The sequence below is a fragment of the Myotis daubentonii genome, chromosome 1 (genome assembly GCF_963259705.1).
Source record: "Myotis daubentonii chromosome 1, mMyoDau2.1, whole genome shotgun sequence".
NCBI lineage: Eukaryota > Metazoa > Chordata > Mammalia > Chiroptera > Vespertilionidae > Myotis > Myotis daubentonii.
The window spans coordinates 184628360-184653680 of record NC_081840.1 but is presented as its reverse complement, the minus strand read 5'-3'; the positions used below and the strand labels follow the sequence as shown (position 1 = coordinate 184653680).

The 25321-nt window shown below is 37.9% G+C and overlaps 1 protein-coding gene across 3 annotated transcripts; it reads right to left on the bottom strand.

Moving 5' to 3' along the window:
- Nucleotides 1-1567: 1567 nt before the first annotated feature.
- NUP54 (nucleoporin 54) lies at nucleotides 1568-23704 on the bottom strand. 3 transcript variants are annotated; one of them, XM_059668145.1, is made up of 13 exons: nucleotides 23552-23680; nucleotides 22750-22911; nucleotides 19710-19793; nucleotides 19477-19623; nucleotides 14596-14822; nucleotides 13074-13261; nucleotides 11922-12118; nucleotides 11207-11261; nucleotides 10261-10354; nucleotides 7715-7822; nucleotides 5907-6026; nucleotides 4866-4976; nucleotides 1568-2397 (listed from the first exon to the last, which is right to left on the bottom strand). In XM_059668145.1, the coding sequence occupies exons 1-13, from the start codon at nucleotides 23616-23618 to the stop codon at nucleotides 2269-2271; spliced, it is 1689 nt and encodes a 562-aa protein (XP_059524128.1). In that variant the 5' UTR covers nucleotides 23619-23680; the 3' UTR covers nucleotides 1568-2268. The 3 variants fall into 3 exon arrangements, with proteins under 3 accessions (XP_059524128.1, XP_059524111.1, XP_059524119.1); XM_059668128.1 differs by lacking the exon at nucleotides 22750-22911 and having other exon boundaries at nucleotides 23552-23704; XM_059668136.1 differs by lacking the exon at nucleotides 22750-22911 and having other exon boundaries at nucleotides 14596-14816; nucleotides 23552-23704.
- Between the last annotated feature and the right edge of the window lie 1617 nt (nucleotides 23705-25321).

Sequence of the window (25321 nt, the reverse complement as noted above, 5' to 3'; positions counted from 1 at the left end):
AAGGATTAGACTTTTGACTTCAAATAGTATGATCCCTCAAAATATGAACTTTATATTTCTGTAAACACAAGCTTACCAAGTATTTCACATACATAGTGCCTAATTTGAATCTCATTAAAACAGGAAGGTAGACAGTACTTCTTATGTATGCTAAATAAGCAAAGGAAAATGAGGTTGTACAGTACACTACCATTTTCCTCAGGGTATTGTGGTGGTTTACTAGAGCCTGATTTAGGCCAGGGGCTTAGGTAACTGACAGTTACTTACATGTTGCCAATGTTTCAAAAAGGATTTCAAAGATACAAAAGAAAAAAACACTACATAAAATTTAAACTGTCAGGGGTTCAATGTGCTTTAATCCCACCATGTAACTCTCTTCCTGTTCAGAATTTTTTGGTCTACCCACAAGAACCATTAGCCAGTTGCAGACTGAACACAGAACTTCAAGCAGAGGCCAAAGTGGGCCTTGTCTCCTCCTACTCTCCTAAATCTAGAACTTGGTTATGTACAGATCAAGTCATATCTAACCAGCTACATGAACAAGGACCACAGGTCAGCCTTACACATGCATGTAACCAGTAAGTCAATTGCCTTTGAGTGTGTGTGTGTGTGTGTGTCTGTCTGTCTGTCTGTAAAAGGCAGGCTCTAGGCCCCATCTAGGGGTACTGATCTTGCAAAATTAGGAACCCAACTATCAGAACACGAAAAAAATGAAAGACTAGAGAAGTGAGCTTGGTGTGTGTGAGTAGTGATTTGTTCTTCATGGAATGTGGCTCAGTGAGGAACAAGTCTCATCAGATCAACAACTCTTCCTACAGTACGAGGGTGTGCAAAGGGACAGATACCTTCTAATGAGGAAGTGGCTACGTGGACGAGAAGGATGGAAGTACCTATCTTCTGGTCCAAGGAGAAAAAAATTTATTTCCTAACATTGCTGGATTGTAACAAGTTAGGAAAGTGTGATGAAAGAGGGTGGTATAGAGTGTAACAAGTTTGCATGCCATAATCTTGGCAAAGTGGCTGCAGACTACTAGTGACTAACTTGGAAATAAAACAATCAGTTTTAAAGTTCTCAGTCTCCTATACAATTGTTACCCTAATCTGCAGCTGGACTGAAATTCCTATAATGGGATTTCAGAGGATGGCTTCTTGGTATACATTCCTCACTATCCCTGTAACAAACACAATGGCAAGATTCATACCAAAGGATCACACAGAAATGAAAGTTAAAGTATTTCCAAGAGGGGGCCAACATGATGCAGCCAGGTATGCAATTTGTAATAAAAAAAAATTGTTTAAAGTTAGTTACCTGGTTATGAAAGATTCACTGTTTCACATTATGATGTTTAATTCAGATTTTCTAGGATTTTTAGATACTAATATGTTAGGTAATTCTGTATCCTAAATGATATCTGAAGTTTTTTTGCCAAGTCAAATAAGCAGCAGTGATATATTTTTCTTAGGAGGGAAAAATCAGACTTTAAAACAAGCAAAGACTAAAATTCTTGAATTGTGATAGACATGAATGGTCATTCTCCCAGAGCTAAATAAAGCACCAAACAGAATAATAGAAAAGTAATTACAATCAAGAATTTATTTGTTTTCATCATTTTTAGAAATAAAAATGTTTAAAGAAACAAAAGTTGCAAAAATGATAAAATGTAATTTTGTTATATCCTAATTGCGTAGGTGTTCTGTAAATTTCAAATAAGCAAAATAATATAAAAATATATTTTCAAATCTTTATAGAATGAAATGAAAACCACATTAATCATTAAATACTCTTGGATTTTCTTTACTCCTTCTACAGATGAATTCACAAATATAAAAACTGATGTACATTTATTTTCTGAAGTACTAATCTCCAACAGCCAGGTAGTCATACATTTTATGTGCAAAGTAGATATTGCATATTTACTTGCTATGGAAAGTAGAGTACAGGCTGGATGGAGAATAATCATTAAACACTGATTATTTTTAAGAAAATGCTGTTGTAAAAATGTACAATCGTACGTTTTTGGTAATTATGTACTTCTTAAAGTAAGTAACAGCTTTTAGATATAAATCTTCCGAAGGCTGTCTTTGAAGAGCTGTGAAGTGACTTATTTCAAATCTGAAGAATAATAATTTGTCAGTAACCTTCTCAAAAACCAAGCCAGCAGAGAATTTTCTTTCCTTTTCCTCCATGTGGTCAGTTTCATTCTTAGGGAAGGCCTGATGTAGCAAGAAGATATAGTTCATGAACCTTTAACACAAGTTTGTGATCTGTCAACTAAATACACCACCTCTGATGTGGATGGTTTCATTCAATCCATGTTCTACTAACTTTATATCTTCTAGATCATCTTTTATGATGCTAATCAAGTGGCTAAGGCCTTCTTGTTGTTGTTTCAAATGCTAGAAGAAATTAAGGAAAATATTAATACATTACTTTATTCAACTGCAAGCTACTCACAGGAAAAAGGATGATTTTACTAGCAATACAGCACTCTGTAGATGCTCTAAATATAGTGGGCATGCACATTTATCTTCTGCTAATATTTTTTATATGACCTACAATAAAATACATACTGTAAACAATAAAGTCAAACATGTAATGAACAATATCTTCAACAGAAACATTACAGAAGCAGATTTTTTTGATTCTTTTTATCAACCTTTGATAAACATGTATTAAAACAATGCAAGGTACTCAAATATAGATGACTAATAAAGTAATCATTCTGAAAATTGACAATTTTCACATTTTTTTAGTACAAAGTATATAGTGATGATAATGGTGATAACTACAATTGCTAACGTTTTTAAGAGTCTTTCCTAAGTGGTTAAGGCAATTTGAAGAGTTTCATAAGTATTAAGTCATTTAAAATCTTTCTGAGCATTTTTTCGGGTACAATTATTACTCTTCTCTACAAATAAAGAAAATGAGGTGCAGGGAAGTAACCTGCTCAAGGTCATAAAGTAGTGATGAATCATAATTCAATCCCAAAACAATATACTGCTTTCATCATTTTAGGTAGGTGGTTGTATTATTCCCCGTTTTATTGCATACATAAACTCTTTAATATAGTTCTTTATTCGAATATGCTGGAAATCTTTCAGTTAATTTTATTGCAAATATTTACAATGGAATAACTAAAATGTATGCACACTGTCCAGGAACCTAGGAATCAAACTAGTTTTTAATTGCATAAAATGGAAATATCCAACCAATGGACATAAGACATTGGGGGGTAGGGGAGGCCAGGGGATTGTCAAGGGCGGGGGGGGGGGGGGGGAAGGACACATATGTAATACCCTTTGTAATACTTTAAGCAATAAAACAATAAAAAAAAAAAGGAAATATCCATTCTAAAGCACATAATAAAATCAGAATTGTTGATGACATTTAAAAACATCTAAAATCCTCTGGGCCATGCTAACAGTCTTACATAGTGTTTCACAAAGTTTACCGCCTGAATACATTTTCTTTAGACAGTCAATGGTTGGACAGTTTTCATTAAGTCAATCTGTATTTATACTGAAAATAAGCTAGAACAGTACTTTTCAACTTGTTCATACAATGTATGCCTGAGGTAAACGGAGGTCCTGGCCACCCCAACCTTCACTGAGGATCCTTGAGGGCTGAGGGGATCAATAACTCTACACATTTATATTTTCTATGTGGCATACAGTTGGGAAGGTATGATACAGAGCAGTTATTTCTTAAACTTTAATGTACATACAAATACATTGAATGTATTAAGTAGTTCTGGCGTTAAGGACTGATTCTGTATTTTTAATAACCTCCCAGGTGCTGCTGCTGCCAACACACTGAGTAGCAGGGTCTAGGGAACTTTGGTGCCTCTATTACCTCTTGTTCATTTTTTGGGGGGTTGGGGAAGTGAATGATTTACTTAATTTTTATTATGGTAAAATATACATAACAAAAATATGCCCGTTTTAACCATTTTTAAGTAACAATTCAGTAGCATTCACATTATGAAACAATCACTACCATCTACCTCTAGAACTTTTTCTGGAATTCTGTACCTATTAATAAACACTAATTCCCCATTTCCCCTCTCTAAGCCCCTGTCAACCAACATTCTACTCTAATGAATTGGATGGAGTACTCTAGGTACTTCACTGAAGTAGAATCATAAAATATTTGTCCTTTTAAACTGGCTTATTTCACTTGGCATAATATCTTCAAGGTTGATCTATCTGTAGTGTCCTTTTTTAAAGGTTGAATATTCCACTGTATGTATATACCACATTTTAACTATTCATCCATCTATGGACACTTGGGCTGCTTTCACATTTTGGCTGCTGTGACTAATGCTACTATGAACATGAGTATACATATATTGGAGTTTCTGGTTTCAATTCTTTAAGGTTTACACCCAAAAGTAGAATTGCTGGATCATATGGTAATTCCATGTTTAAATTTTTAAGGAACTGTTTTTTTACAGTGGTTGTATCATTTTACATTGCCACCAGCAATGCACAAGTTTTCCACTTACTTTACATCCTTATCAACACTAATTTCTGTGTTGTTTTTATTTTGTTTTTTAATAATAGCCACCTCAATGGATATGAAGTAGTGACTGATCACCTTTTTAAAAAGTACACACTAGCCCTGGTTGGTGTGGCTCAGTTGTTTGGAGCATCGTCCCATGAACTGCACAGGAAGGTCTCAGGTTTGATTCCCAGTCAGGGCACATACCTAGGTTGCAGGTTTAATCCTGTCAGGCGCATACAGAAGACAACCACAACCAATCAATGTTCTCTCTCACACTCTCCCTTACCCTCTTTCTAAAACCAATAAGCATATCCTTAGGTGAGGATTAAAAAAGAAAAGTGCACACTAATGTGACACTTACCTGCTTGATTTCTCGTAACAGATCTGCATCTATGTAATATCTTTCCTCAGATTTGACTGCTCCAAAATGATTCTGCATCCTGATTTGGGACATCAGTTCATTTAGTCGGCCCTAAAAATAAGACAAGTCAAATTAAACTGCTAACAACAGCAGCTGCTTTTAAAAGAGAATGTTTCCTTTTAAAAGGATGGTTACTAATCTATTAAAGGTGACTAATTTTCCTCTGTACACTATTTGAAATGTTAGCACAAGCCAAAAACACCATGATTAAGAGTCTACTCTAGAAAGAAAATTTTGATTAAAGAGATCAAATACTTTTAAAAAAACAAGTATACAAAAGTCCTATTTTTGAAGACCAATAGTATTTTTCTGTAGATCCACCTAAAACAAATTCTACCTTTATTAATAGTGGCCCGGTTCCCGAAATTTGTGCACATTAAAAGGGAATTAGAGGAAATATTTTAATATTGCTATTTGCCCTTTCTTTATAATAGAAGTGTCAGAGATGAAAGAAAATTAGTAAAATATATATGAAAATCTCCCTCCTGTCAGAGTCTGGGGTGTGCTGCGGGACCCAGAGTCAAGTCCCCACCCACCCGCATGCACCTCGAAATCACATCAGACCCAGACCCAGCCAGCCCCACCCCCGTCGAGCCCCGCAGGGCGGGGGGGCGCAGCCTCAGGACCCCCAGCGCCAGGGGAGGGGGTGCGGCCTCAGGTCCCCCAGCCCTGGCATGAGGCATGACGACCATTTGCATATTAGCTCTTTATAGGGTAATAAAAGCATAATATGCTCATTAGACTGGACAGCCAAATGACCTTCCAACCTTCCAATGGATGAAGCCTTGGCAGCAGGGGCCAAGGCAGAGGCGGTTAGGGGCGATCAGGCAGGCGAGTGGTTAGGAGCCAGGGATCCTGGATTGCGAGAGGGGACCCGGATTGGGAGAGGGTGCAGGCCGGGCTGATGGAATCCCCCCATTCCCGCCCACCCCATGCACAAATTTCGTGCATCGGGACTCTAGTAGTTGTATAAGTGCTTACCTTAAACTGAGTAGGTGCATTTAGTTCACACTGAATTGTATCTAGCTGAACTCGCAACTGCTCTTCATCAGCTTGGATGGCATATCCACTCTTCCTCTGAATTTCCTGTTTGATTAGGACCTATACAAAGAAAACCCACTAATACCAATAGAATCATCTCTTTTCAGTTATGCAAGTAATTTTATTACAATCAGTTGTTGGAAGAAATCAGCCAAATAATATATTAACAATATAGTGTAAATCTTAGTTCAAGATTTGAATCATGTTTGTCCATATACATTAGTCAAGTTACATTAGTACACTGTTTTCAATGGCCATAATTTTTCATGCATTAACCAATAATTAAATTCCCCTATTGAGGAGCATATATTTTGTTTCTAGATTTGACACTGTTAACAATGCTATAATAAACACTTATGTATGTATATATCTTTATTTACTGATATAGACCCCAAGAATGTGTAGGATTTAAATATGTATTTTCAGCCCTGGCTGGTTTGGCAGTGGATAGGGGGGGGAGGGGGTGGGGGTCCCCAGGTTCAATTCCAGTCAAGGGCACATGCCTGGGTTGCAGGCTCGATCCCCAGTGGGGAGCATGCAGGAGGCAGCTGATCAAAGATTCTCCCTTATCATTGATGTTTCTCTCTCTCTCTCTCTCTCCCTTCCTCTCTGAAATCAGTAAAAATATATTTAGAAATAAATAAAAGTTTATGTTTTCTGTCTAAAAGAAGCTGCTACATTGCTTTCTCAAAAGATCCTACGAATTTAAATTCACAAGGCACATGAGAGTATGCTTTTCCCCACATTCCTGTCAGCTATTGGTTGTAATGATTAAATTTTTCCCAACCTGATGAGTTTAAAGGGAACTCACATCTTTTCTTTAATCATTTCCACATTATGAAGTGCTTTTTCACATATTTTGCCTATATTTCAATTGTTTTTTTTCTTCTTGTCAATTTATATGATCTCTTTGTATAATATGGATATTTATACTATAGCTAAAATCTATACTATTTCCAAATTCAAGTTTGTTTTTTTCTGAAATCACTAAATTATTGACAAATAGCTTCTTTCTGGTATCTTTTGCTATACAAAATTTTCTAATTCTTATGTAGCAAATTTTGTTTTATAGTTTCTGGCTTTCTGGCCAAAAGTCTCTAATCCCTAGCTTCATAAATTTCTTAAGAGTTAAGTCTTTAATCTACCTTATTTTTGTGTATGGTGTGATACAGTGGTCTAATTTTAATTTTTTCCAGATGGATAGCCAGTTATTCCATTATTTAAGTTAAATATACCTACTAAATTAAAACCCCACTGTCATACTTTCTATTTGTAAACATTAATTCAGATTTTATATTTTCCTCATGAATTTATTCCTAAGTATTTTATAGTTTTTTCATCAGTGAAAAGAATATTTTCCTGTTTCCATTAATAGTATTTATCTTATATATATCCATCTTTCCACATTCCGTAATTTATTCTATAATTTATTTGACTCCTGCATGCACCCATACCAGGGATCTTGGTGTGTATGGGACAATGCTCCAACCAACCAAGCCACACTAGCTAGGGCAAGATGATTTCTTTCTTTACTGCTTCCCCTGAACCTCTCAGTAAGATGTGAATTTTAGACTATTTTTAACTTTCTTCACCCAATCTTGTGATGCCACTCCTCCAACTGACAGGTTTTGCTACTTTTAGTTTCAGACTATTATTATTACCTTTTTTCTATTGCAAAAAAATTCATGTTTAGCACTTCTGTTACATATATAGTCTTATAAATGTTGAAAAAATATCCAGATTACTACCTGTAAGGTTCTATGGGAAAGGTCCATGAGTTTCCTCTTGTATTGTGCAATTTTGGCCATAGTTGTAGTTTGATTCTTCTGTAATTCACCAATATCTTCAGATATAATCTGTATTTTTTAAAAATTTAAGGTAAATCAAGTATATATATCACAACTATTTATCAGGTTCACCTATATACAAAGTGTAATTTCTGAGATTCATCTCTCAAAATATAAACTCCTTCTTTTAAATTTTTCTTTATATTTCTAACCCTTTGTACATCTAAAATTTGTTTTTTACCCTCACCCGAGAATATGTTTATTGATTTTAGAGAGAGAGGGAAGGAGGGGGAAAGAGAGAGAGAAAGATAGAGAAACATAGACTGGTTGCCTCCCAACAGAGGACTGAATCCACAACCTAGGTCATAGCTCATGCATTACTTGTGCTTGTGGTGATGCTGGTGTAAACAAACCTATTGTGCTGCCAGTAACATAAAAGTTTCGCTTATGTACAGTACATGATACTTGATAATAAACAACTATGCTACTGGTTTATGAATTTACCACATTATACTTTTTATCACTATTTACAGTATTCTCTTTCTACTTATAAAAGTTTGCTGTAAAACAATATGCTATTCCAGGAAAGACCACATGTTAGATGGCAAAATAAGTCTCAGTAAATTTAAGAAGATTAAAATCCTATCAGGTTTCTTCAACTCCAATGGTAGAACAAAAAAGAGAAAAAAGATAAAACAATTGTAGCTGGGAACTTCAACTCTCCTCTCATTGCAGAAATACTTAAACGGCAAAACCAACAAGATTATATAAGAACTGAACTATCTACTAACTGGATTTCACTCATGATAACAGAAAACTACACCCAAGAACACCAGAATACGATTTGTTAAAAACGATAACAAATTTAAAAGAACTTAAGTCATACAAAGTTATCTGACCATATCAAGAATCAGACTAGAAATCAACAAGAGAATAACAGGAAAATCTCCAAACACTTGGAAATGAAAACACTTCTAAATAATCCAGGCTTGGATAAAGAATATGTGGTACATATATACAATAGAATACTATTTAGCCATAAGAAAATATGAAATACTGCCATTTGAGACACTGTGGATAGACCTTGAGAATATTGTGCTAAGTGAAATAAGTCAGTCAGAAAAAGCTAAGAACCATATGATTTCACTCATATGTGGGATATAAAAGTGAAACTCATAGACACAGACAATAGTATGGTGGTTACCAGAGGGAAGGTGATGGCGTGGAGAGGGGGAGTAAAGAGAGCCAAATATCTGGTGATGAAGGTGATTTGACTTTGGTAGTGGGCACAATGCAGTATACAGATCATGTATCATAGAAATGTACACCTGAAACTCATATATATGATCCTATTAACCAATGTCACCCAAAAAAATGTAATAAAAAGTTTAATTTAAAAAATAATAAATAATCCATTAGTAAAAAAAAAAAATCCAATAAATAGAACCCTCAAGGGAAATTAGAGATTATTCTGACTGGGTCAAATATGAAAATAGGACATTATCAAAATTTGTGGGCCTTAGGTAAAAAAGTGCTTAGAAGGAAATTAATAGCACTAAATGCTCATATTAGAAAAGATAAAGGTCTCAAATAAATAACTTAAGCTGCTACCTTAAGAAACTAGAAAAAGAGAAAAAATAAATCCAAAGCAAGCAGAATAAAGAAAATGGTTAAGAGTAGAAATTAATGAAATCATAAACAAAACCAGAAAAAAGTCAATGAAAAATCAATAAAATCAAGGTAATGAAAAGTCCAGAAATCATGCCACGTGCAAAACTATGCTGAATTTTCATCCAGAGAAGCTAATACTAGAAAGGATGAATGATTATGATGTTCAAATATGTGTAGAGCTGTCACAGGAAGCACAGTAAGTACCTACAAAGCAATGCCAGAGAAAATGGGTGTAAATCATAACAAGGCAGATACTGGATCAATGTAAAAAGAGAATTTGTATCAATTAGAGCTGGCTGACAGTAAAATGGGTTGCTTCATAAAACAGCAGGTTTTCATTACTCAAACAGAATCTGAATGAACAGCTCATCAAAAATTCCATTTAGAGAATTTGAAGGCGACCTTTAGGTATTTGATTACAAAAGTCAACTTTATAAAACAAAATATTATGTAGATTTAAGCATTCAGTAACTTAAATTTGCTTCATTAACCAACAATTATAAAATACTGATAACATCATCATAATTATAACCTTCATTTTTATAAGGCCCCATAAATGTTTATAATAGAGCAAATTATATGCATTTTTTGGCTGGAATTGAAAATGAAAGTCTAATTTGCTAGGCCAACAATTTTAAATTCATCGTTGAAATATACCAAATCAGATTGGCATGATTTTGGAGACTATAATAAAGAAAGTTGTATAACACTATAATTGCTAATTTGCAGTATACATGATATTGTTCCCTATAAGATAAAATTAGTTAATAACTAACACACATGGTGAAAAGAAATTTCTATGATCCCAAGACCAGAGAATGAAGGTAAATGCTTACATCTAATCTGGTCTGATGCTGCTTAGTCATCTGATCTTGAACCTTCAGTCTTCGAAGAAGTTCTTTGAAACCCACCATTGGTACAGGAATTAACCTAAAGAAATCAAGTGGTCAATTTTCAAACCTTAAGTCTACTATTACAAAATTCAAAAAGGGTTTTCATAATAACACCCATATAATTTCACATTAAATTTCTAGAGTTTAAAGGCAGATCTACAACTATGAAATCAATAATGTCACACCACAGAAACTTAATTCAATCTCCCTATTTTACAAATGAGGAAATATAGTTCAGGAAAAAGTTACATTATTAAATACAAACATTACTAGGGTAATGGTACTCAGATTTCAATGTTTTCACCACAAAATGCTGCCTTACCATAGTCAACACTCTTTAAAAAGCAAGAGAAATTGCCCTGGCTGGGTAGCTCAGTTGATTAGAGCTACCTATACGCCAAGGTTGCGGGTTCGATCTCCAGTTAGAACACATATAAGAATCAACCAATGGCCCTGGCCAGTTTGGCTCAGTGGATAGAGTGTTGGCCTGCGGACTGAAGGGTCCCGGGTTCAATTCTGGTCAAGGGCACATGCCTGGGTTGCGGGCTCGATCCCCAGTAGGGGTCGTGCAGGAGGCAGCCGATCAATGATTCTCTCTCATCATTGATGTTTCTATCTCTCTCTCCCTCTTCCTTCCTCTCTGAAATCAATAAAAATATATTTAAAAAAAAAATCAACCAATGAATGCATAAATAAGTGGAACAAATTGATGTTTCTCTCTGTCTCCCTTCCTCTTTCTCTAAAATCAATCAGTAAAACATTTTTAGAAAAGCAATAGAAATAAAAGTAAGCTCACCTAAAATATAAGGATTATAATTACAATAGTTTGCATTTGTTTGCTTCCCTAGTAGCAAATATTAGTTCTTATATGAAAACAAGATACACTTACTTTTCAGAATCAGGGTTATCCACCTTGGCTTGTTCCCAGATAATAGGATCAACACCTACCACAAAGAAAAAACATTTTTTCTAAAAGAACTGTTTTCCATTTTTCTGGTATTTTTTTCTAAAAGAACTATTTTCCATTTTTCTGGTATTTGTATGAAAGGCATTCCCAATGTAAAACACAAAACCCATAAACTGTAATGAGAAATGACTGTTAAATATGACCACTACAAAAATAAAAATTTTGTAAGATAAAGCTAAACAAAAGGTATAAATGGACAGGAAACACCTACAAACTATAAGATAATATATTACAGAGCTCTTATAAATCACAAAGGAAGACAAAAAAATCTAATAGAAAATGGGGAAAGAACATGAAAGGACCTTTTACGATAAGAACACATTCAGGTTTTACTTGACGACTCAGTTAAAACAAGAGATAAACTATAAAAAAATAAAATAGTAAATTATCTTTGGGTAGATGGATTATAGACGATTTTTCTTTAGTTCGCTATTTCTAACAAACATATTAGCTATATAATAAAAATAAAAAACTAGGCAAATGAAATAAAAAATTCCAATCTATGTGAATAAGTAGCCATGTGATAAGCTGACAATGGCTTCATTAACATTAATAATCAACCAACACCTCCCAAAACAGAGGAAGCATATATCTCGAAGTCTTTCATTTCCTCAACTCTATGAGTATAGAAACATACCAGCAGGGGGGTTCTGTAAAAGCTGTTTGACCTGTGCAGGAGAAAGTTCTGTTCTAGTCATAGAGAGGGTTACACCAAGTTGCTGCAGCTGTGTTTTTATGTTGGTTTGTTCAAAATGGGCATATAGTGTTGTAGCTGGGACTCTTCTTGAAGTACCATTTGGAGAACGCTCAATAACATAAATGACAACTTCTGTCCTAGGAAAAAAAACAACCAAGTTATAAAATATGGAACATATAACTCACAGCCACAAATATCAATGCAGCATGTGATTTTTAAAAGGGCACTAGTCTAATTAAGGAATGACTATTTTAGAAGGGAATTAAACTATTTTTTTCTTAAATCTTTAAAAAAGATTATTGATTTTAAAGAGAGTGAGGGAGGGAGTAGGGGGATAGGAGAAAGAGAAACGTCATTTGTTGTTCCACTTATTCATGTACTCAGTGGCTGCTTCTTATGTGCCCTGACCGGAGACTGAACGCACAGCCTTGGCATATCGGGATGACGCTCTAACCAACTGAGCTAAGGCCAGGGCTTAAATCTTGAAAATAAGATACTCTTACTTAATGTTCTGTTCACTTATAAATTAACTTAAGTGATAAAGTTAAAATGAGACAGGCAAATAAGACATTTGTCAAAGGTTTGCTTAGCTGCAAAGTTCTATTATTTTTTTTCTAGATTTGAGAAGTACTTTGGAGATTCTGTTGAAGCTTATAGATTGTTTTACTGCAAGTAAGACCAGGAAGCAAAATCTGATTTCAGTTATATTCTAAAGTAATGTTTTGCCACTAAGTATGAAAATTATCAGACAAGGGAAGTTAATCAATCATATTTATCCATAAATGAACATGAACAGTAATCAGTCAAAACTTTCCATTAACATCTTTGTGGCCCTTGATATGCACAGTCAAGATTAATGTTTACTCCTGTTTCTAAGTGAAAAATATAAAAAAATTATTAGCATCCAGTAAGTTACAAAATCCAAGATTAAGAAAAAAGCTTTTAAATGTTTTTGTATAAATACTGAAAAATCACTATCTGAGAAATAACATTCCGCTCTGAGATTTAACTGGGGTTTTAGCAACAAAATCACTTGATCACTCCCTGGACCAAGGCATGCAGATATAAAGAGAATACCTATTGTATACTTACTGATCATCTGGCAATGTTTTAATACCCTCTACATTTACTGTAAGGGTCTGGTTTCCTCCCAAAACTTTATGCAATGATTCTACCAATTGCTGTTGTTGGCTTCGAATATCTGTTTCTTTTTTGTTGAAAACTAAAACGACAAGCCCATCTTCATCTTTATTATTGGGCATACAACTATAACCTACTGCCTGTGGAATGACAAAATAAACAATATCAGAAATATGTACAAATCTTAAATCCAGTATTTAATATTAATAGCTTCATATCTGCTAAAATGGGGAAACAGTTTAATGTCTGGTAGTGAAGGAAATGATTCTTACCTCCTTGTGCCCTAGGACGTTACACATTTTAAAGAAATTATTTTAACCCAGAATAACAAACTTGTAGAATGAAATTAAAAATTCCTTTTCAAAAGAGTAACTAAGTAGCTTTTGCCTCTGAAAAACGTTGATATCATTGTTGTTGGGTGCTTCTACACAGTTGATACAACTCTGAATGTCATAAAAATGACTGCAAAAGTCATGGACCAAAATGTAAGTCATTTTACTATATATTAGAAGCACAGAATCTTAGGTTTTAGATATGATAAACTCTATCTTTCTAAAGAATTACTCTTTTAGATAGAAGCCTTTTCTTGTTTGTCACAAATTATAATGCAAGTTTTTGAAAAATTTAAATTCACTCTAGTTCATTATGTATTCTACCATATGTATGTTATTTATCAACTTAAAAAAAAAGAAAAAGTCAAATTGTTATATTCAATCTATGTATATCTACTGCATAAACCTTAGTCATTAAAAAAGGTATTAAAATTTCAACATACTAAAAGAAACTACTTCCTTTTTGTTGTCCAAGGGTCTGATTCTAAGCTTTGTAGCTCTAAACACTAGGCTTATGTACACATTGATTGGGTTTAAGAGATTGATATACGCCAACAAAACTCAAAAGAGGCTAAAGTAAACTGGATTGTAATTTATTAATTTGTTATAAAAAATACACTACAAATTGACCTATATACTCTAACTGGCTGATGAACAGAATCTGAGAAGTCAAATTCATATGAGCATGTTGCTTGATAGGCAAGGAATCAACAATGAAAATGGACTACATTGTTTTAATGGCCTTGACATCGAGCAATTAATAGTGACAATAGGATACTCTTGTATGGTTAGGGTATACTTTCCAGGACAAATGTTAGATAAATACCTCTAAATTCTACTTTTACATCTCCCTTTAACAGATGCCAAGCAGATCATTCCCTTTTTGTTAACATTTTTTTCCTCGGTTATAAATTACATTCTAGTCACACCTTTCAATCATATTCTGGGCACCTTCAAACACACATGTATGAAATCACCTCTATCTTATAATTTTTACATTTTTAAAACAAAAATATAATTGTACCATGTTCAAGGACTACTGAAAAAAACAAGCAACTGTTTCCTTGGTATTATTTTAACCCAAATATCATAATCTGTCTTATACACACCCTTGAAGTGAAGATCAAAAGCATTATTAATACCTTAAATCGGCAAAAGGGATTTTCTTGTGTGAATTCCACTGGTGGTATGTTATTGTTGAAATAACCTTTTCCGGTTCCCCAAAAGGCCTGCAGTTGATTCCATTTTGCCAAAATAGCATCTCTCTCATCTCCTAACAGCGTTGGAGCAGAAAGAGCACTTGCAGTATTTATCAGTTGGTTGGACTGGGCAGGAGCCTGTGTAGGCTGACCAAAGAGACCACCTAATGCTAAAAATATATCCCAAAATTAGTATTAAAAAAAAAAAAATTAAGAGCCTAAGTATGGTAGGCAGCATAGTGACCCCTATACACAAAGATGTCCATATCCTAATCCCCATAATTTGTAAATATGTTACCTTACACAGCAAATGGGCTTTGAAGATGTGATTATGAGATTAAGCTGGGATTATCCTGTATTACCAGAAGGAACTCAACATAAATCATAAAGGGAAGAGGGAAGTCAGCATCAAAGTAAAATCTGAATATAAAGGAGCTATAAGCCACGAAATCCAGAGAGACTCTAGAGCAGCCGTGGGCAAACTACGGCCTACGGGCCGGATCCGGCCCGTTTGAAATGAATAAAACTAAAAAAAAAAAAGAAAAAGACCGTACCCTTTTATGTAATGACGTTTACTTTGAATTTATATTAGTTCACACAAACACTCCATCCATGCTTTTGTTCCGGCCCTCCGGTCCAGTTTAAGAACCCATTGTGGCCCTCGAGTCAAAAAGTTTGCCCACCCCTGCTCTAGAAGCTGGACAAGGCAAAGGACTTGATTCTCTCCTAGAATCTCCAGAAGTAACACAGCCCTGCTGACAAACCCAGTGAAACTCATTTCTGAATTTCTAATTCACAGAACTATAAGATAATAAATTTTTGGGGTTTTTTTTTTAAGCCACTAAATTTGTGACACTTTTGTTATGGCAACAATAAAAAATTAATATAGCCAGGCTGGCAGTTACATAGCTCAGTGGTTGAGCATCTACCTATGAACCAGGAGATTACAGTTTGATTCCTGGTCAGGGTACATGCCCAAGTTGCAGGCTTGATCCCCAGTAGGGGGCATGTAGGAAGCAGCCAATCGATGATGTTTCTCTCTCATCGATGTTTCTATTTCTCTATCCCTCTTTCTTCCTCTCTGAAATTAATAAAAAATTATTTTTTAAAAAAGAAAAGATAATAGCTTAATCAATAAAGGAAAAATATATATTGAAAAAAAGAAAAGAAACTAATATACTAGCACAATCCTTATAATGTTAAACTTGTTCAATTAACTCTATTACTAGCACACAAACTTGGATCCATATTAGACCCACACCAAAAAAATAAAAAAGGACATAGATATGGAAAAGTTAATTTTGTGAAGTTGCAAAATTATCTTTTAAACAACCTTTATTGTTGTTATATTTGTATAATAAATACAAATTGGAAGATTAAAAAAATAAGCAATAAGAATCATTATATCAATGTTTATCAATAACAGCTTAATAAACACTTTTCCTTCTCTTGTTAACAAGAAAAATATAGTGAAAAGAACAAATGGACTAACCATCAATATTGTAGGATTAAAGCTTTAGCTGGCTGTGTAGCTTTGGGAGTTACTTAACCTCTATGTGCTACAACTTTCCAATAGTAAGAAGGGCAAAGATGTTAGATCAGATCAGTATTTTCAAAGTGCAAAATAAATAAGTACCCCTGGTATGATATAGCTGTCAAGCAACAGCTGAGTTACTAAATGGACTCATTCCTATAAGAAAACGTCTCATCCGGGCCCATTTGGCTCAGTGGATAGAGTGTTGGCCTGAGGACCGAAGGGTCCTGGGTTCGATTCCAGTTAAGGGCACATACCTTGGTTGTAAGCTCCTCCCTAGCCCGGGCCCTTGTCAGGGCACATGCAGGAGGCAACCAATCAATGTTTCTCTCACATCGATATTTCTCTGTCTTTCCCTCTCTCTTCCACTCTCACTGAAGATCAATGGAAAAATATCCATGGGGGAGGGTTAAAAAAAAGTCTCTTTAGGCACTCTCCCTTCCCCCACAGGCACTTATTTCCTAAACTCCAAGGGACCCCACAAGACTTGCAACCAGGGGTGCAATGGGCAGTGGCAACTCATCCCAGGCTAACCCCATGAACCTGTCTCCAAGGCCCCCTTTTCTCTAACTTCCCTGTAAGCCAAAGCAGCCCAGCCTAGGTTCTCCTATTGCTTCTTCTATGCCCTCCCTATTTCACTGTCCTAAGTGTGTTTTTGCTGTTGTCAATAAATTCTTGCTTGCTTTTCTACCAAAATAAATAAATATCTTTTAATTATTTGGTTATATTTTCTAGAAAAGTTTGGTTGGTGCCAGTATGCCTTTAATGTTTCATGACTTGCTTATCTCACTTTTTAAAAAATGTTTTTATTGATTTTAGTGGAAAAGGAAGTGAGAAACAGAAACATCAATGAGAAACATCTATCAGTTGCCTCCACACACCCCGTACTAGGGATTGAGCCTGAAACCCGGGCATGTGCCCTGACCAGGGATCGGTGACCTATTGGTGCATGGGGTGATGTTCAACCAACTGAGCCACATGACTGAGCTTATCTCACTTTTTAACAAAGGGTTGAAGATGTCTAAGGCTCAGAGCTTAAGGCACAAAGATGTCTGGCTAGAATTTAACACTATTATATTTTCTTTGTACTTAAATTTTGATTATCTCTTCTTTATAGCAAACAACACTGGTTTTCCTTTTATAGCAAGAAATACAGAGGATGGACAAAAGAATATGTTAAATTATACTACAGGAATGCAATCAGTAAAGTCCTGACTGAAAAACTCCATAGGACAAATTAGCTGATTTCTTTAATTAATTGAAAAATAAAAAAGAGAGCTAAAAGAGGAACTTACAGAGATTTAAGACAAATAAAGCAATATTGTTTACACTTGAGTGACAAAACTATAAAAGGAAGTGAACATAGTAAACGACAGGTCTATTAAGTTCCTTTCATGGGGAAATGATTAGGAGGGGAATGTGGAGGGCTTCTGAACAGACGGGCCAGGTCCATCTTCTGACATGGGCAGTGGTTACCAAAGTGTTCACTGTATATATAATTCCTTAAGCTGTACTTCTGTGCAGTTTCCTATGTTTTTGTTATTTATTTTTAGCAACAAAAAATTAAAACGAATGATACTAAACCCAGAAAACTTACATCCTAATCATGTCAATCAGACTTCTCCCAAGTTATCATTTCTATATATATAAAAGCCAAAGCAACCATCCGATTGGTAGCTATGATGCACAATGACCACCAGGGGGCAGATGCTCCAACTGGTAGTTGTGATGTGCACTGACCGCCACGAGCTGCGGTGACTTGGCAGCTGCAGTTCTTGGGTGATGCACCTGGAACCAGAGAGAAGGGAGCCCAATTCCGGGGTGTGTCACTTGAGAACTGCCCTCTCACAATCCAGGACCCCTTGGGGGATGTTGGAGAGCCGGTTTCGGCCCAATTCCCACAGGCCAGGCCAAGGGACCCCACTGATGCACAAATCTGTGCACTGGGCCTCTAGTTATATATAAACATGAGAAGTAGCTTTTGGAATCCTGTGCCATATTTATAATGTTTTTAAAAGTTAACCACTAATGTGTTTTGAACAGTGCATTCAATAATGTTAGCTATCTAATCTAATAAAAGACAAACATGCAAATTAACTATACCTTCGCCTTAAGCCACGCCCCACCAACCAATCAGAGCGACTATATGCAAATTAACCCAACCAAGATGGCGGCCAGCAGCCACGGAGCTGGAGCAAGCAGGAGGCTTGGTTGCCCCAATGATGGAGGAGGCCAAGCTTCCCGCTTGCCGTGTCGGGCTCTAAGCTCCACTCAAAGCAACAAAGTTTCAATTATAGAAGGTAAATAAACCCCAGATACCTGCTTTCAGCCAGCTGTGGCCACGGAGCTGGAGAGAGCAGGAAGCTTCCCTCCCGCCCGCCCTGGCTGGCTCTGAGCTCCTCTCAAGGCTACAAAATTTCAATTATAGAAGGTAAATAAATCCCAGAATAAAAACAAAAGAAAGAAAAAAAGGAGAGGCTGGGAGCTTCCGTCGTTGGGGGCCTTGGCCAGCCTGAAAACAGCCCTCAGCCTCTCACCCAAACTGGCCAGGCACCCCAGTGGACCCCCCACCCTAAAGGGGGTGTGACCAGCCTGGAAATAGCCATCAGCCCCTCACCCAGGCTGGCCAGGCACCCCAGTGGGGTCCCCCACTCTGAAGGGGGTGTGACCAGCCTGCAAACAGCCATCAGCCCCTCACCCAGGCTGTCCAGGCACCCCAGCGGGACCCCCACCCTGATCCAGGACACCCTTCAGGGCAAACCAGTCAGTCCCCAACCGCGCACCAGGCCTCTATCCTATATAATAAAAGGGTAATATGCAAATTGTCCCTAACAGCAGAACGACTGGGAATGTCTGGTCACTACGACACACACTGACCACCAGGGGGCAGATGCTCAATGCAGGAGCTGTCCCCTGCTGGTCAGTGCCCTCCCACAGGGGAGCCAGGCTGATGGCTGCCAGTAGAGCGGTGGTGGTAGGAGCCTCTCCCACCTCCTCAGCAGCGCAAAGGACGTCCGACTGCAACTTAGGCCTGCTCCCCGCTGGGAAGTGAACATCCCCTGAGGGCTCCCGGCTGCCAGAGGGATGTCTGACTGCCAGCTTAGGCCCAGTTCCCTAGGGAGCGGGTCTAAACCAGCTGGTGGTCATCTCCCAAGGGGTCCCAGACTGCGAGAGGGCACAGGCCAGGCTGAGGGACCCCCCCCCCCCCCGAGTGCACAAATTTTTGTGCACCAGGCCTCTAGTATTGTTATAATTTTATATTGGAAGTAAGATGAAAACCTCATACTTACTAGTTTGTTGTTGTTGCTGCTGCTGTGTATTAAATCCTCCAAATCCCAATCCAGTTCCCAAACCAGTACCCAAACCAGTACTAGTTCCAGTTGTGCCAAAACCAGTACCAAATCCAAAACCTTTGTTCTGAGTACCACCGAAGAGTCCTTTTAAATAAAAATTGAAATTGCATAAGTTAAAAAAATCTGAGCTCTAGCTCACTTCTACAAGTGACTTAAGATTGTCCGCTTACCAGTAGTGCCTGTGTTAGTTGGAGCAGAAAAGGTGAACGCAGAACCTGCTGTTGTAGATGTTGTCCCAAATCCTCCGAACCCACCTAATTACAAGGGGATAAATAAAATAGAAAGAAAGACTCTTTTGTATACATAAGAGGTAATTTCTTTTTCAAATTATTTTATAAGTAATTGCTATGCATAAAGACAAAATATATTGATCTAATTTTCCTTTCTCTACTTTCAACTTCATTTTTAAAAAAACTATTCTACTAATCAAGAAATCAGTATGTTGCAAGAAATAAGCCACAGAAGTATTTAAACTAGAATACCTCAATGCAATATATACCTTTCAACTAAAGGGATGATTAACAGTTATAGCTGAGAAAACATGTTAAGCCATTATGTTTAACAAATACTAAAATGACTATATATGTACTTTTAGAGTAGGGAATGCAAATTCAAACGCCTAGAAGATTTAGGCTGATAACATTAATGCGTGGTGGAACTATTCAATGTGAACAGTTTTAAAAAATAGCAGCAGTTTCTAAATTCCAGCAGACTATTGCTGCAGGAGAATGGTAGTTTAGCAGTGTTATATATTCCCATTTCCCCCCCCAAATAAACAGAAGATCTAGATTTTCTATGTGAAATTCATAGAATTTTAAACCCTAATTTTTGCAACTAATTCAAATGTTTTTTAAAATAGTGTGCAAACAGATCATAATGGCAGAGTGTGTTGATAGCTTTCAACCTTGGCTTGGTCAATTAATTTATAGTCTACTTTAGCTTATATTTCTACTTAGTCTCCACTGAGACTAAGCAACTTTTCAAACAAAACATACCAATACATTGACCTCTATACAACAAAAATGTGTTTCTCTGAGGAAGAAGTGAGAGAGGAAAAAAAACAAGTGGAAGGCAGTGGCAGGGAAAGTGAACAGAGCTATCACAGGCCTCTGTGATAGCTATCAGAGTTTGGCAAATCTGACAGATATGCAAATTACACTTGGGTAAGTGTAGAGACAAATCAATCTTAACTATAGCTAACTTGACATATGAATGGAATGGGATACTAGCCAATCTAAAATTGTTTTATGTATTTTCTTTATTGTCGGTTTTTACCTGATACTAATATTGTGCCAAAAAGACTTTTAAGATAGTCATCAATATTGTATCAATATTGTAACATAGAAAATAATAAGAAAAAAACCCCAACCCTTTGATATTCACCATATAATTCTGATATGGAAAATTACTCAAGAGTAGACTGCATGTCCCCCTGGCCGGTTTGGCTCAGTTGGTTGAGTGTTGTACCATGCACCAAAAGGCTGCTGTTTCGATTCCCGGTCAGGGCACATGCCTGGGTTGTGGGCTGGATCCCCGGGGGGGGGGGGGGGGGGGGGCGTGTAGGAGGCAGCCAATTTATGTTTTGCTCTCACATAGATGATTCTCTCCCTCTCCCTTCCTCTCTCTCTCAACAAAAATCAAATAACAAAAGAATAGACTCTATGTTGCATGCAGGCACAACCACTCTATTTACTTGTATGCTAGGGCAATACTGCAAAACTGGAAACAATCTTTTTTCTTACTTCTCCCTTCCATAGAAAAACTAAGATATACTCTGAATTGACTACATGATAAAAATATTAGTCAGGTCTTATCATACCAAAAATGTTTATTATTAACATCAATCTGCAAAGATACAAAATTAAAAAGTAGACAAAAATTTTTATCAGCCCTTTGGTAAAGGCAAAGTTAATGAATAATGTATATAAAAGTAGTTAAAACACAATTATATTATCACAACTCAAAACTTAACAATGATAACTTCAAAGGAACACAAAATCAAGCACATAACAAAAAAAGATGTATTTATTGTTGGTGAATTACAACTGGGTGGTTTTGTCCGGAAACACAAATTTGAAAAAAAAATGGTTGTTTTACCCAGTGCCAATTTTAAGCAAACACAGAAAAAATAAACATACCAAATGACAGTAATATGTGATCTTTAAATATATCTTTATGATAATAGATCATTTTATTTTTGGAATTTTCAAGTATTCTTCAAAACGTTTTCAAATCAAATACCAAAGTGATACTCACATTGACAAGTTACTGCACAAAATACCAGAACTTCCCAAATAGTTTTAGAGAACTAAAAAGTTTCAGGAAATAAAGTTTACCAGATGCATATAATTGGCATGGGCATAAGTGGCATAATGTAAGAAAATATGGACAACAGATTCATATACGAGCAGCTGAGGAACAAGACTTTTCTATAGGGTCATTGTAAGTATACATAAACCTACTTTAAATTTATACACATACACACACATTATAGTTTGTGCTTTGCAAATTTTTCAATGAACTTTAATAAACAATCCATCTAGATAATAAAATCTTCATAATTACCATTTTGAATGCAAAGATGTCTAGCCTATCTTTTAGAACTCAATGCTAACAATAAATTAAACTGCCTCTCTGATCATTTCTTACAATTTTCTAGGAAAAAACTGAAGATTCCTTCTATAATTACACATCTTACAGAAACGTTTATTAATATGCTAAGGTGAACAAAGAAATGCATTATTATGATACAGGTTAAAAAACAAAACAGGTTACTGCTGTTCGTATAAGACAATGCCCTCTTGGGAAACACAAGGACAATAAAATGAAATTCCAATGAAAGATGCAGGAAAAATGAAAAAAAGTGACTGCAGGAGTCCAAGAATCCCAGGAAAATGGGCCTGACTGCTGAGCTTATACTTTGGAAGGAATATGTAATAATTCGGAAGATATACTCTACTCAAAAATAATTAATTCCAAACTACTTGGAAATTATATTCTGTCCAATTGAATACAAATTTAACAAAGGAACATTATAACTTGCAAGACTTCCCAAAACTAACTCTTGATACAAATGTTACTGATTGGACATCAGGAGATAAATGTCCTTTCCTCAGACAAGTTACTGTTCTTTCCCAGACTCCAGGAATCACAACACATTCTTGGACTCCAGCTCCCAGCATTCGTTACACACACGACCCGAGTATCTACCTGCACTTGCCAGACTGTTACCAAAACTGAACGGAGTCGCCGAGGTAGTAGGAACACCGAAATTCCCAATATTAAAGTTCACTGCAGGGTTAGCAGCTAATCCGAAACCCCCAAAATTAAACCCACTGGCGGTGGAGTTGGCAGTCTCAAGCCCACCAAATCCTGATAGGCGTGTAGGCAAAGAAACACAAATTTAAAAGGGGAGAGGGGAAGAAACACAAGAAAAGAAAGCAAGATAGGATTAGAAGCGTCAGTAGGAAGTTTCCCAGAAGTGAACAAAAGACAAACCTTGACTTTGCTCCACATAAATTAAGAAAGCGGAGGGGGAGACAGGAGAGGGGAGCAAAGGGGCTGGGGCGAAGGCTCCCTCCCCCCGGGGCTGGGACCAAAGGAGCCGCAGGGCAGCGCCGGAGCCCCCGCCTAAGCTCTCCGGGCCGGCAGCCGGGGCCCAGCGAGGGCTCCCGCCGGGACGCGAAGCTGGGGGAGGAGGGAGGGCGGTTCTCCGGCGGGGAAAGAGGGGAGCCGCCTCCGGTCTGTCCAACTCCCCGGCGGCAGGAAGCGAACCCTAGCTAGGAGCGCAGGGTCCGGCGGGACCCACGCTCAGCGTGCCAGCGCCGGGGTGGGTCTCCGTCCTCCCGCGGCCTCCTCCGGAGCCTGCTCGGCCAGCTCCGCGCCGCCCGCCCTTCGCCGAAGCCCTAAAGTCTCCGCCCCGACAGGAAACCCCGGGATCCCCGAGCCGGAGAGACTCGGACCGAAGCGGACGCGAGACCTCCCCAGGAGAAGGTCCGGGGGAATGACTCACCCGTGGGAGCTGCGGTGGCTGCAGCGCTGCCCGAGGTGCCCGAGGGAGCCCCAAAGTTGAAGGCCATGTCGCGGGAGCAAGGGACCTAGAAGCAACTCCCGCGACACTCGGTGCACCCCGCTTTTTGGTCCGGCGGGGAAACTTCCTCCGGCTCACGGAGTTCCGCCCCTTTTCGGCCCTAGCCTATGGGCCGGAACTCAGAGAGGCGTGGGGGGTGGACCCTGGAGAGGGGGGGGGGGGACGCCCCGCCCGGGTAGCTTCCGGGGGCTTCGTGACTTCCGGTGGCGTGAGCGTCACAAGCAGGGTGAGCTGCCGCCAATCCGTCAGAGGCGCGCCGCCTGGGAGCCCTTGCAGACTGCCGAGGGAGGTCTCCAGCGAAGATGTGCAGAGAGGGGTGTGTATGGAAGACAGGGCAGGAGAGAGCCGAATCCTCCTCCATAGCGGAGCCAATGGGTAAAGCGGAAACTGGAAACGCAGGACGCTGTGTGTCCTGCAGAGTCCTGGGAGTGGGTATTTTTAAAAGTGGGGGGCTAAAGGGGTGCCTCTGAAAACGATGTCTCTCTAGCTTTTTTAATGTAACAACCCTTGTAGAATGACTTGATTCTTAAATCTGTGCGCTTGTATAACTTTAATAAAAATGAAAATAGCAAAAAGCCATGGTAGCTATCAAAATTGCAAATGTCCTTGGACCTCCAAACGTTATCTTGTAAACGGTTTGGCAAGATTACGGAATACGAGGTTACTCGTGACGGCATTGTTTATAAAACCAAATTATTGGAAACAAGCAGTTGGCTTAAATAGTTAAATTTATACAAAGGAATACTCTTCAGATGTGAAACTGGAACTGAAAGTACAGGAAAGACAATTTAGAGCGTTGCATTGGTATGCTGCAATTTGGGGGGGGGCTAGAATACATAATACACATACTGGTATAAAATATTCCTGGGAAGGTATATTTTTAAAAATGAGTATCTGGTGGCTTTTGGAAAGATGCATTGAGTGGCTAGGAGATGGGTGGAGGGAGTCTTTCCATTATAAATCCCTTCTGTGTCTTTGAAAATGTAAATGGATGACCTATGCAAAATATTAAATGATGCTTCTAGTGGCAATTGCAGGAGTCCCAGTGAGAGCTCTGCTGTGTTAGGGTGGGGACAGTAGTGTGCTGGGCCACATATCTGGCGCTTCGGCCAGATGGGTCATGCTGTGCTGTCTGTTCCTAAAACACACAGATAGGAAGGTACTGACATCAGGCCAGGCCTTGAGATATGGTCTCATGGCCCCATCCCAGCACGCAGGCCTTCTTTCCCAGAAGGCTCGGAAGTCTCGTTCCAAATTTTGGAGACAAAGGACTGGAAAAAGTATAAATAAAGAGAGTTTCCTCCATACTGGGGGGCCCAGAATTTGAAAGACACATTTTTCTCTGGGCCTCCACAGAATTTGATAATAAAATGTAACTCTTGCAATCAGCACTGCAGTTCGGCCTCTGCTCCGGCAGGGTGCTGTAACTGTAGTCGCTGGCCATGGAAATCGGGGCTGCAGTTCAGCCCTCTGCTTCGGCAGGGTGCTGTAACTGCAGTCAGCTGGCCAGCTTAAGAAAGGCTCTTAAATTTAAATTCTGAGTCGGTGGTCTATCTCACTGAGTGAACCCATAACATAGGAGCAGAGACCGAGAAGCATGTGAAGCGCTTAATGGATGGGATGCGGAGGGAAGGGGGCGGAGAAATGTAGCTGGAGTCCCTGGTTCCTGGCGTGTACAGCTGGGTGAATTGA

Coding starts and splice junctions, on each gene's coding strand:
- NUP54 (XM_059668145.1), bottom strand. CDS start 23,618: ATGGCCTTCAACTTTGGGGCTCCCTCGGGCACCTCGGGCAGCGCTGCA. Junction 14,823..19,476: donor GCAGCAACAACAACAAACTA/GTAAGTATGAGG, acceptor ATATATTTTTAG/CATTAGGTGGTCTCTTTGGT. Junction 2,398..4,865: donor TGTTACGAGAAATCAAGCAG/GTAAGTGTCACA, acceptor AATTTCTTCTAG/CATTTGAAACAACAACAAGA.